At 49.9% G+C, this 13,153-nt stretch overlaps 1 protein-coding gene and 1 long non-coding RNA gene across 2 annotated transcripts in view; one reads left to right on the plus strand and one right to left on the minus strand.

The window, feature by feature from the left end:
- Positions 1 to 13,153, plus strand: part of CETP (cholesteryl ester transfer protein) — a 24,553-nt gene that overhangs the window by 5,277 nt on the left and 6,123 nt on the right. The window contains exons 7-11 of the mRNA XM_006148405.3: positions 240 to 300; positions 3,782 to 3,873; positions 5,535 to 5,714; positions 6,516 to 6,566; positions 10,730 to 10,897. Coding sequence (XP_006148467.1) covers positions 240 to 300; positions 3,782 to 3,873; positions 5,535 to 5,714; positions 6,516 to 6,566; positions 10,730 to 10,897 — 552 coding nt within the window. The remainder of the gene's footprint in view (positions 1 to 239; positions 301 to 3,781; positions 3,874 to 5,534; positions 5,715 to 6,515; positions 6,567 to 10,729; positions 10,898 to 13,153) is intronic.
- LOC114007795 (uncharacterized) lies at positions 4,749 to 10,723 on the minus strand. The gene is made up of 2 exons (XR_003549384.1): positions 9,307 to 10,723; positions 4,749 to 5,468 (listed from the first exon to the last, which is right to left on the minus strand). It is a non-coding gene; the product is annotated as an uncharacterized LOC114007795 (long non-coding RNA).

Consider the following 13,153-nt stretch of genomic DNA (forward strand, 5'->3'; position numbering starts at 1 on the left):
CTCCCCTCCCCTCCCCCGGCATGTTAGACCTCTGTACCCCTTCCTGGGCCTGCCGCCCCCATGCAGCTGGAGAAAGGCACCACCCCGCCCTCCCCTCTACTCCCCTCCCCTCCCCCGGCATGTTAGACCTCTGTACCCCTTCCTGGGCCTGCCGCCCCCATGCAGCTGGAGAAAGGCACCACCCCGCCCTCCCCTGGTCCCCTTCCTACCTGATGAGCCGCCTGCCCTGTCTGCCCCAGGTCTGCAAGGAGATCAACGTCCTCTCCAACATCATGGCCGACTTTGTCCAGAGGAGGGCTGGTGAGTGCACGTCTGTCACTGACCACTAGGAAGGCAGTGGGAGGAGCCAGGAGGCCGCCAGTGCTTACCACACACCTGGGGACAGCCACTTCCCTGTCTGGGCCTCAAGACCCTTGTCTGGCTCTGACTCTTCGGTGACCAGCTATGGTCAGGCTATGGCAAGTTGTTTCCCTTCAGGGCTGCAGCTTCACAAGCTGAGTGACCTTAGGCAAATCATATAACCCCGCTGAGCCTCAGTCTTCTCATCAGTAAAATGGGGGTAATAATGGCCCCCACCCCAAAGGGTGACTTGAGAATTGAGTGGGGAAAACCATGCAGTAAAACACTTAAGACCATACCTGGCCTTTCATTGGCCCCTACTACTGTAACTGCTGTCACCACCCCATACCCTGAACCCCAAGCACAGGGTCAACTACCTTCCAAGCAGCAGTAAACACTGGGTGGAGACAGGAAGGACAAAACCATGTGTAGATCGGAACTCCCTGCCCTGCCCAGAGTCTCTTGCCTTCCTGCCAGCCTTAAGGGACACTCCCACACGGCTGTGCCCCGTCAAAGAGACTGCTCAGAAATTGGTCTTAAAAAAAAAAAAAAAAAAAAGTAGGAACCAGCAGTTAGCGTAATGGCTATGTCGCTGGACTCCCACGTAGTCGACCGCGGTTCGCATCCCAGACCCGGAGGCTTAAAACACGCCGGGCATGTGTGCGTGCGTGCCCAAGATCCCAAGAGGAGAATGGAGGAGAAGGGATTGCGGCGTGACCATCCACCCTGGGGGGTGATTTCTCACTTTCTGTCTCTATGTCTCTCTCTGTCTGTCTGATGAGCGCACGTGCCCTATAGCGAAAATCTCTCCAAAAAAAAAAAAAAGAAATCGGTCTTGTCTGTCCAGTGATCCCCGTGGCACTGGGAGGAACCCAGACAAGAAGGGGAAGGTCTGTCCTGTCCTAACAGGATAGGACCCGCCATCACTCGGTGACACGCTGCCTAGCAAATATGCACATGAGTGAGGGGATCCTCTCAGCTGCCCACAGAGGGAGGTGCCACTAACCTGAACTCTAATGGAGGCAAGTGGACTCCCTCCCTCCAGCTGGGAGGTGGAGGAGCAGAGCTCAAACCCGGGTAGCGATGCCCATGCCCTGCTCCCACATCTATGTAATGCTGGGTCCCTGCAGAGAGAGGTGTCAGGTACGCAGTAGGTACTCAGGGAACGGGGCAGTGAAAGGACAATGAAGCCCTGAGTAAGGCAGACCTCTGGGCCACCATGGGAGCATGGCGAGGGGAGGCTCTAGGCAACACCAGGTCCATGGCAGCTTCCCAGGCTCCTGCCCGTGGCACAGACGGCAACACAGGAGGTGAGCACTGCCATCTTCCTGAGTGGCACGCTCCTCCCCTGCTCGCCATTCCCATCACCACATACACCTGGCTTGGGAGCCCTGGTTGTCCCTCTGGGAACACCACACTGGTGGCGGAGCCGCTAGTAGGACATGGGAGAAGCTGCTGAGAGGGCGAAGTGCTCTCTGGACTGGCCCAAGCAGCCACCAGAATTCAGAAGCTGTTGGGTGGCCATGGGGGTCCCGAGAACACAACCCTTCACATAAGCTTGAGGGAGGAGGCAGGGAATGAGGGGGTTCCGAAATTCACTGACTGTTGGCTTTTAACAACAGAGTTTTATGGGGGACCAGCAGTTAGCGTAATGGCTATGTCACTGAACTCCCATGTAGTCTACCACGGTTCGAGTCCTGGACCCAGTGGCTTAAACTCATGCCAGGCGCGTGTGCGTGCGTGCCCAAGATCCCAAGAGGAAAATGGAGGAGAAGGGATTGTGCCATGGCCATCCCCCCTGGGGGGTGATTTCTCGCTTTCTGTCTCTCTCTGTCTTTCTGGTGAGCTCATGTGCCCTATAGCAAAAACCTTTCCAAAAGATAAATAAATGAATAAATAAAGTTTTATTGGAACAGAGCCACACCCACTCATGGGCGCACATCTGTGGCAGCTTTTGTGCTATCGCTGCAGGGTGGGCTGAGTGCGAGAGAGACAGGAGGGCCCACAGAACTGAAGCGTGAACTCTCCGGGCCTGTATGAAAGAGTTTGCTGAGCCCGGTTCTGAACTATAGAATTCAGAGCAGGCAGGTTAAATCCGTGAGGACTCCCTGTTTCTCCTTGAAGATGAGGAAGAAAAAGACTTAGAATCACTTAGTCTGCTTCCATGTTGCTAACAGAAATACCTGGGACTGGGCGAGTTACAAAGACAGAGGGTTTTGCAGGACTGAGGTCCCCGGGCCACCTCTGGGTCTTGCAAACTATGTCACTGAACTCCCATGTAGTCTACCACGGTTCGAGTCCTGGACCCAGTGGCTTAAACTCATGCCAGGCGCGTGTGCGTGCGTGCCCAAGATCCCAAGAGGAAAATGGAGGAGAAGGGATTGTGCCATGGCCATCCCCCCTGGGGGGTGATTTCTCGCTTTCTGTCTCTCTCTGTCTTTCTGGTGAGCTCATGTGCCCTATAGCAAAAACCTTTCCAAAAGATAAATAAATGAATAAATAAAGTTTTATTGGAACAGAGCCACACCCACTCATGGGCGCACATCTGTGGCAGCTTTTGTGCTATCGCTGCAGGGTGGGCTGAGTGCGAGAGAGACAGGAGGGCCCACAGAACTGAAGCGTGAACTCTCCGGGCCTGTATGAAAGAGTTTGCTGAGCCCGGTTCTGAACTATAGAATTCAGAGCAGGCAGGTTAAATCCGTGAGGACTCCCTGTTTCTCCTTGAAGATGAGGAAGAAAAAGACTTAGAATCACTTAGTCTGCTTCCATGTTGCTAACAGAAATACCTGGGACTGGGCGAGTTACAAAGACAGAGGGTTTTGCAGGACTGAGGTCCCCGGGCCACCTCTGGGTCTTGCAAAGTTCTGATTACACGAGGGTCAGAGCAGAACAGAGGGGCTGTCTGTGGGCTCCGTGTTCTAATCTCATTCCCTTTCCTTATGAACCCAGCAGGAGTCAATGGTGGGGGCCCCGTAGGACCTTAATCCCTCCCAAAGTCCCCACCTTTCAGCCCCATGAAGATATTAAGTTTCCTCCTAAGAGCCTCCCAACCAAATCCAGTGCATGAACTTCTCAGGGACACGCCCCATCGTGGTCACTCACGTTCTGAGCCCAGCTATTTTTATACATATTATCTCATTCAATTCTCACACGGCCTAGCAGACATGCTCATGGCCAATGAGGACGCAGTGCTCGTGAGGCTGCCCACTGCCCTGTCACCCATCAATAGAGCAGAGCAGGGGTGCCAGCCCGGGTCTTCGACTCAAAACCCCACACTCTGAACCAGTCTGCAGAAGGGCTCCACAGGGCGAAGCCACCCAGGGAGACAGAGCTGAGAAAAGAGGGAATGAAAAGCCACCCCATTTTACAGACGGGAATCCTGGGGCTGGAGGCTGGGGCACCTGTGGGCAGTCCCTGCATCTGGAGGCTCACCTTCCTCTTTCCAACATCCTCTCTGATGGAGACATCAATGTGGACATTTCCTTGACAAGGTCACCCGTCATCACAGCCACCTACCTGGAGTCCCATCACAAGGTGGGAGTGTGGGAGAGTGAGAGAGAATATCAACCTCCCTGGACACCCCTTGGCTAAGACCTTGCCTGAGCACTGGCCTCTGGGTTCCACAGCTTCAACCCCATGTACCCAAGAGTTCCATTGTCCCACCTCTGCAGAGCCCACCCTGGTGCAGCAGGGAGGACAGGCCCACAGCAGTGTGTCTGAGCCCCTGTTCAGGCACAAGGGCCCTCCACTCCAAGGGTCCCAGCAAGCACTAGCTACTTCGTGGAGGGCTTCTTTGGCTTCTCTCATCCTCTACAGCAGTGGTTGGGGGGAGTCATAGCACCCCCAGGGGAGTTGACAAAGCCTTTGACCTCTCTATTAATCAGAATACAGGTTCTATTGCTATAAGAAGTAGACCTCCTGGGACCAGCAGTTGGCGTAATGGCTATGTCGACATGGCTGGACTCCTATGTAACTGACTGCAGTTCGAGTCCCAGACCCAGTAGCTTAAACTCACGCCGGGCATGTGTGCGTGTGTGCCCAAGATCCTGAGAGAAGAATAGGAGAAGGGCATGGCCATCTCCCCGGAGTAGTTTCTCGCTTTCTATCTCTCTGTCTCTCTCTGTCTTTCTGGTGAGTGTACGACGCACCCTATAGCAAAACCTCTCCAAAAAGAAAAGGAAAGAAAAGAAACAGTAGACCCCAAATAATAGCAGTTTAAACAAGATATATGTATATTTCCCTTCCATGTGGGTTCAAGCATATGTAGTCCAGTGTGAATTTGGTGGCTTCATAGCGTCAGGCCTGCAGACCCCTTCACTGAGCTGCCCAGCCACCCCAGAGGTGGCCCATGGCCCAAGATTGCCGCCCTGACCATCACGTCTCTCTGCTCACACCCTCTTGGCCTACACTTAGGCACACGGTCATATCTAGCTGCAAAGGAAGCTACAAAATTTATTCCCGGCACCCATAAGCCCAGCTAAAACTTGGGTGTCACAGAACTCTGAGAGGGATGGGGAGGGCAAACAGATTTTAGGAGACAGCCAACCATTTCTCTGATGGAGCCTCTCCCAGTAAAGTGAATGAGAGGATAACTTCAGGGATGTGTGGACACTCTTGACACGCAGGTGGCTTATGGCATGAGATGGGCAGGGAACTGGGCACTAACTTCTTTCCTGGTTTCAGTTCCCAGGGCAGCTGGTCAGTAGACTGCTTCCAGAAGGTGTGGAGCTGGTGGCCAGCCAGCCAGGGTGGGACGTGCAAGCCCTGGTCACTAGCTGTTCCAACTGATGTCTCTGCTGGGATATCAGCCTGTGAGGGCGGGAACCACATACATCTGGTCTACCTTACATGGTGGCTGAGGCACGCATAAAATATAAGGGATCTTCAAGAGTTTTGGAAGATGCACGTTCTGAAACAACTATCCACAGATTTTAAAAAGTGTTTGAACCAAAATGAACATATTTGAATCCCAGTTTTCCATGAACATTGTGAAGTCCCCTCATATTTGTGGAATAGATGAAATACTAGCTGGGAGGAAACAGTGCAACTTCTCCTCCGTTTCTCCGTCTGTACTCTGGGCTGGATGCTTTCCAAGATGTCTCTGAGTCTTCCCGTAGCTGGCTCCTGAGCTGGGCAGGGACATTCAGGGCAGGAGAGGACAGTGAGGGCTCCAGGCAGCATCTGCCTTTCTCCAGGGTCATTTCATCTACAAGAACGTGTCCGAGGACCTGGCCCTGCCCACATTCTCACCCAGTCTGCTGGGGGACTCCCGCATGCTGTACTTCTGGTTTTCTGAGCATGTCCTCGACTCCCTGGCTAAGGCTGCCTTTCAGGATGGCCGCCTCGTGCTCAGCCTGACAGGGGACAAGTTCAAGGTGAGTGGGATGAAGCCCAGCTGTCGGGGAACTTGGGTGTGCATGTGGTGTGTGTGCACGTGTAGGGAGGAGGGGAAACGGGGGTGGGCCGAGGAGCGTGGACTACTAATTGGAGGAAGCATTCACTGGGGCCTCCTGTATGGTGGGTACTATGGTAAGTAGGCAGACAGACAGACAGATGTAGTGAAAGAGGTGGAAAACTCCAAGAGCTCATGGAAAATGTGTTACAAAAAAAAAAATCATGCATTTCTGTGTATGATTTCAATATTCTTCTTGCACCAAAGGAGATTCATTCTTGAAGTCCCCTCCTGTAGCTTACATAGTAACTGTGCAATATATGTGAGCTGCTATAACTATCTGTGTGATATTTCTCTTTGTTGCACTTAGCCTGTGAGGTGAAGCCCATTGCTACCTACACTTTGCCAGAGGGTGGAGGTGGCTTGCCCAAGATCTCACAGTTCCCACAGTGTGTAAGAGGAGGCTCCAAACCCTGGTACTAGAGAAGCTTGGGTGGGTTTTAGTCCATGCCTATCATTGACCCAGTGAGGAAACTGAGGTCCCTAGAGGAGACTCGCCCAAGGTCCCACAGCCTGTGTGAGCAGGGTGCAGGACTCAGGGCTGCAGCCAGGTCAGGGATCCCTGCACCACACCATACTTGAGACACCTCAAGTCTTTTGGGAGGGACGTGGAGGTTAGGTTTGGGAAGGGTCCTGTCCCCGAGACTGTACCACATCCTTGCAAATTTTCCTTCTGAAAACCGACCTTCCCACCCATGCCTGCCCCTTCTCCATCTCTTTTTAGGCAGTGCTGGAGACCTGGGGCTTCCACACCAACCAGGACATCTTTCAGGAGGTAAGGGTTGTCTTGCCCTGCTGTTGATCTCATGTACCCAATCCAGTTCTTGCTCAGGAGCCCCGCCCCTCATCCCACAGCCAATAGGAACAATGAGGACAGCAGCTCCCTACTCAACTCAGGGCTCTCAGCAACCCTGGAGAGAAGCATTCCCAGGATCCCTGCTTGACACACGGGGCCTTAGTAAGTGCAGGGCAGGACTTGTGCCCAGCCAAGTCACCCCCAAAAGCTATGCTCCATTTCTCAGCCCACAGGGCTTATGTGGGGCTGGGACCCCAGGGTCAATCCCTTGCTATAGGATGCAAATACAGATTACTCCGAATTCCAAAGCCAACCTTATTCAGGCTCCTTGGGGAGCCTATCTGCTCTGCCTAGTGACAGCATGGCCCTGATCCCACTCATCAGTGCAAGGTTCCACGAGGAACTCACAGTCTCCCACCTCAAATGGACCCTTACCCTTTCTGGGTAAACTTCCCTCAGCCTTCTGGTCAACTCATTCCACCTCCCACAACTTCTTCAGTCCTTCCCTACCATCCTCACACCTCCAGCTGCTCCCCACCCTCTACTTCCTACCTCCCTTTCCACGTACAACCTGTTCCCCAGAGCAGGGACAGTGCCACCAACAGAACTTGGCCCTCATTTTCCTGCTCCCAGTCCTACCACCAACCCACGCAGCACCACCCTGTGGTCCTTCTCCTATTTTGACAGAGGGTAGCCCCTCTTCCCTCTGAACTTCAGGTCTACCCTTTCTGGCAGTCCCCTGTTCCACAAATGTCCATCCTTCCTGGTATGCAACCCGGAATCTGGGCCATGCCCTTGGCCTGTTCTTCTCCTTCATCCCCATTACTGACTCTGGTCCATGGTATGTTCTCACTGTGTTTCCTCCTCCATCCCAGGCCAGGTTACCATTATCTCTTGTGGGGACTTAGAGGGGCTCTCCTGACACCTCCACTCCCACAGTCTGTTTCCTAAGCAGCCTGAACGGTTTCATTTTTCTGGAAGCAAAACAGATTATTCACCTACCTGCTTAAACTCATCAGGGATAAAGGAGAAGAGTTTTAGGATAGAGGGAACATTCTCTGATGCAGCCTCCAGGGTCCTGGGTCTGTTGCCCCCTGTTGACTGCTCAACAGCATTATTGGGCCAGCATAATTCTTTAAGTAAGAATTGATGTTTTCACCAGCTCTGGGAATTTCTTAGTTGCTTTCTCTTCAATTACTGCCTCTCTCCTACTTTTCTTTTCTTTTAGTGTTGTTGTTGTTGTTGTTGTTTGTTTGTTTTGCCATAGGGTGCATGTGTTCACCAGGGAAAAAGAGAGAGAGAGAAGAGAGAGAGAGGGAAAGTGGCAGATCACCCCCTAGGAGAAATGGCCATGCCACGATCACTTCTCCATTCTCCTCTTGAGATTTTGGGTATCCACGCATACACACCTGGCATGAGTTTCAAGTCACTGGGTCTGGGACTCGAATCATGGTTGACCATGTGAGAATCCAGTGCCTTAACCACTATGTCACTGCTAGCCCCAACTTCCTCTATTCTTAACTCCTTAAATTTCCATTAGACATATGTTGGGCCTTCTCATTCTGTCTCATATGACTTTTAGTTGCTTTGTCATATTTTTCATCTCTTTATATCTTTTAGCTGAATTCTGGATAGTTTTGTCAAATGCCTCTTGTATTCATTCTTTCTACAGCAGTGTCTTGTCTGTTTAGTCCTTCACTGAGGTTTTCATTTTAATATCGGTAATTTTCATGTATGGAAATTTAATTATTTGGTTTATTTTCAAACCTAACTTGTCTTTCTCATCCCTCGAGTCCTGTCATTTTATGATGGCTTTATTTCTTTAACATTAAAAACACATACACACACACACAAACAAAAACCTTACTTTGGGTACCAGCAGATGGCGTAATTGTTATGTCTCTGGACTCCCAAGTAGTCAACCACAGTTTATGTTCCAGACTTGGTGGCTTAAAATTTAGGCATATTAAAAAATACCTGTTTAATGACCACAGTAAGCTATATGGCATCAGCTAGGTGCTACTGTATAGTATATTCATTCTACTCAGAGCTTCACACCTAAAGTCAGACATGTGTTCACAGATACGTATATACCAGCTCAACTTGCTATTGAAAGTAGTTAGATTAATTAAAATACTTTGTGAATCAATAAAATGTGTGTGGGGGGAGGAATGGAAAGCAACTGTAGACACCAGAGACAGTGTGGGAGGCGGGTGAAAAATGGCAGAGGGTGAGAAATAGGGAGAAGTATATTATATGTATATATACACACACACATACACATACACACACACATATATATATATACACACACACTTATGTATACACACACATATGAAACGAAAATGGAAAATTATCTGTCGGTCATAACATGTATGATTAAGCCACTATGCAGTGTATTCTGGATGGGAAATCACATTTTGTATGCTATAATGATGTTCAGAGAATGAATGTAAAATAAATTAAAAAAAAAAACAATCAAAAACTCATGCCAGGCACATTTACATGCATGCCCAAAATCCTGAGAGGAGAATGGAGGGGAAAGGATTGTGGTGTGGCCATCTACCCTGGAGGGTTATTTCTTGTATTCTGTGTCTCTGTCTCTCCAGTGAGTGCATGCACCCTATAGCAAAAGTATCTCAAAAACAAAAATAAAAACCCAACTTCCCTTGTCATTTCTTCCTGTGGTGCTATTATGCCAAGTTCTTGGAGCACTTACCCTGGTGTGTTTGCTAGCTCTCGGGCATCCTGGATGATTTCCTTGTGTATTTGTCCTTTTTGTCTGTTTGCGAGATCGTTTCAGTGGAACTTGGTTCTTCTGTGGACACACTCTGCTCCCTGCATCAGCCGAATGTCCTAAGAGGACTGTTCTGTATTTACTCCTGTCAGGGCCCCCGAGGGTTGCACCGTCCTTTATTCTGGTGTGTTTCTATGTCAGGAAGTCTTACACCACACAGGCGGTCCACACACATGCTTCAGACCTGCAGGGCACACAAGGGCTTTAAGTTTGTACCCTCCTTCCCCACTTCCTGGCGGGTGGAGCGAGGTAGTCTCTTTTGCTCTGAGGGACGTCATCTTTTCACCCCCCACCCCCACCCCCATCACAGTTGTTTCTCCTGTGGGTGTTAGAACTCCAGGCCCAGGGCAGTGTGGTTTGAACCCAGAGCCACTCCTCTGTCTCTCTGGGCCTGCTGTTTACACCTTGGCTTTCCATCGTCTCTCTATCTCAGGTACCTGGTACTGCCCCTTTCTTCCGAACTCAGCTCTGTAGTAAATGAATCCTATGCAGCAATGCTGCCAATGGCTGGGTGGTTTGTCAGGGAAAGTCTTCCTGAGCCCCATTCCACAGGCTGCAAACCGAGGGCCCTGCTGGCCTGCCTGGCCTCTCACGAGCCACCCCCCAGGCCCACTGGCTACCTGCCCATTGCTTGTATTGGCCAGGCACCCTCCTGGGACCTTTGCCCACACCCTGCACTCTGCCCGGTTCCCATCTGATTCCTCCTCATCCTCAGGACAGGCCTCTCCCGTCTCCCTGACTAGGGCGGTTTCCATCTGGAGAACTCTCAAATACTTCTTAGTTTCAATCTGACATTCAGTTCTGGGATTATCTGAGAAATGCTGAACTTCCTGCATGTAGAGACGGTGTCTATTTGTTCCTCTCCTAGCCCAGGGCTGAGTCCTAAGAGTCCTCCATGAATATTGTTACATAAAAGCATCAGCAACGTCTTTTGGAGGGTTCACATGCAACAGATCTAAGCCCTTTAAGCAAATCATCTCATGTAATCCTCAGATACCCTATGAGGAAGTATTACCCCCATTTTACAGATGAAGAGGTGAGGCACAGCAGGCGAGGTGGAGACACCCTTATCATACACGGAGATGCAGGCAAGGCGAGAATAGCTTCGCTGGCACAGGGATGAGAAAACGGAGGGCCAGAGAGGGTGAGAGTCCTGATTTGCTAAGTCACTAGCCAGTTAGTGCAGGGTAGAGCTTGGTACTCAGGCCTTCAGAGCCCAGCTTGGGGCCTTGTCACTATCATAGGTTGCTTCCTGAGACCTCGAGGCAGTTTTGGCCTTTCCCTCTCTGAAGGCAGCTGTTCTGATGGGCTCCTGTCCTGGTCATGGGACCCCTGTCTCCCACAGCTTCTCATGGGCTTGCCCCCAGGCCAGGCCCAAGTAACCGTCCACTGCCTCAAGAAGCCTACGGTCTCCTGCCAGAGCAAGGGTGTCGTGGTCAACTCTCCTGTGGTCGTGAAATTCCTCTTCCCACGCCCAGGCAGGCAGCGTGTCGTGGCCTACACTTTTGAAGAGGTGAGGTGGGTGCAAGGAGGTTGGGGGGGGGTGGCAGATGGGGCCTCTGAAACCCCTAGATTCTTCTCACCTCTGCTGTGATTGGTTGTTTCTTACACATTACTGCTGACCATCGAAATCACATGATGCCAGCTCTGAGGGTTATATGTGGGGTTTTGACAGTCTGGGTAGTATTTTCTTTCCAGAACTGAGTGGTGGGACGTAGAAGTTAGTTAGTTAGGCATACTCATAGGCCTCTATCCATATGCACTAGGGTCATGTGGATCCCCAAACTCAGAATCTCATGGCTCTTAGAAAGGCAGTACAGTGGGCCAGCATGTGGTGTGATAGTTGAGGCCCTGGATCCCCCACCCCTTGACTGTGTGGTTCGAGTCCCAGACTCTGAGAAACACTCCAGGTGCATGTGCATATATGGCCAAGAGGGGAAGGGACAGCAGATGGCCATCTCTGGGGAGTGATTTCTCACTTGCCCTCTCTCGGTCTCTCCCTATCAAGTACACATGCCTTAGAGCAAAAATCTAAAACAAGAAAAAGAAAAGTGCTATAGTGTGAGCATCCACAGGATGCATTGCAGAACACCCCTGACAAGGTCTGGGGGGACACCCCACAATCAAACACATTGACGTCTCTCCACACAAGACTATTCATATGAGGTGAGACAAATGCTATATATTGTCTTCCATCCAGGTAGCTGAGATGTTTGCCAACAATCGTGGCGTTTTCAGAGCTTGTTTTATTTTGTAATTGTAAATATGAAATTAAGGATCACATTAGCCTTAATGCTCTTAGAATGCTCTTTCATGGGAATAGCAAATCATGAAAAAAAAAAAACTACTCATGGCTTTTTGCACCAAGATAAACCTTTATTTTAATTCCATTTTTCCACAGACTTACTAAAGTCCCTGTATTTCTTCAATATTTGTTATTATATTTTTTCCCCTAGCGTTTTTGTCATAGGGCGTGTGTTCTCACTGGAGAGAGACAGTGAGAAAAAAGTGAGAAGTCACCTTCCCTCCCACCCCTAGGATTTTGGGCACCCACACACATGCACTGGCATGATTTTCAAGCCTTCAGGTCTGGCATTTGAACTGTGGTTGACCATGTGGGAGTCCAGCCCCTTGGCCACCAGGCCACTCACTGGCCCCCATTTGGTAATATATTAAAAACGAAAGTCAAGGCCGGTCCTGTGGTCTCGTGGTTAAGGGAGACATATCCCACATGATTGACTGCACAGTTCATATCCCAGCCTTGAAAGCTTGAAAAATGACACTAGGCATGTGAGTGTGTGTGCCTCCAATCCTGACAGGATAGAAAAATGGAGAAGGGATTGAAGCGGGACCATGCCCCTGGGGCTGCTTTCTTCTGCTTTCTTTCCCTCTCTGTCTTTCTCTTTCTCTCCAGCAAGCTCACATGCCCTCTGGCAAGCTAAAAAGTAAAAAGAAGAAGAAATAAATGAACAACTAAAGATGAAAGTAATGCAGGCACTGATGACGATGATAATCCTCTTACCCAGAGACACCCTCTCTGGACACTGGGGTGCATTTCCTTCTGTGCTTTATTTATTTTTTTTAATAAACTTCTTATTTCGAAATAATTTTAGATTTGAATACAAGTAGCAAAGAGCTGCAGATAGTTCCCATACTCCTCTCACCCAGTTTGCCCTGCTGTGAACATCTTACGCAAGCGTGCCACGCATGTCACAACCCAGAGATGACCACCGATACGCTGCTGTTTCCCAACTCCAGACTTCACTTGACTCTCGCCAGCGCTTCCACAGATAACCTTTTCTCGCTTCCAAGATCCAATTCAGGAGAGCACATTGTAGTTAGCCTTTAAAAGAATTTCAAGTCTTCCATTATTTTTATTTACTTATTTTCTGTTATTTAAGAATCTGAAAAGGTCAGTGTATCAGGGGTCTTCAACAAGTTCATGAAAAATGCATCTATCCGTACACTAGGCATGGATTTCACTATTTTTTCACACCAAAATAAACCCGTACTTAAATTCTCTTTTTCCATGGGCTTTCTGAAGTCCCCTCAGACTTACTAAAGAAAAGAATTTTCAGTGATAGTTGTTAAAGCACAAAGCAGAGTCTACTCAGGACCATCTTAATAGACAAAGGGACCACAACAATGGGGTCATGCAGCTGGGGAGAGAGGTTGGGCTTAATTCCTAAGACAGCACAGGCACTGGGAATTTATAGCCAAGGGGCTGGGGGTGCTCAGCAGATGGAAAATTAGGAGAAAACAGCAGGAA

Source organism: Tupaia chinensis, unplaced genomic scaffold (genome assembly GCF_000334495.1).
Source record: "Tupaia chinensis unplaced genomic scaffold, TupChi_1.0 Scaffold000235_1, whole genome shotgun sequence".
Classification (NCBI taxonomy): domain Eukaryota; kingdom Metazoa; phylum Chordata; class Mammalia; order Scandentia; family Tupaiidae; genus Tupaia; species Tupaia belangeri.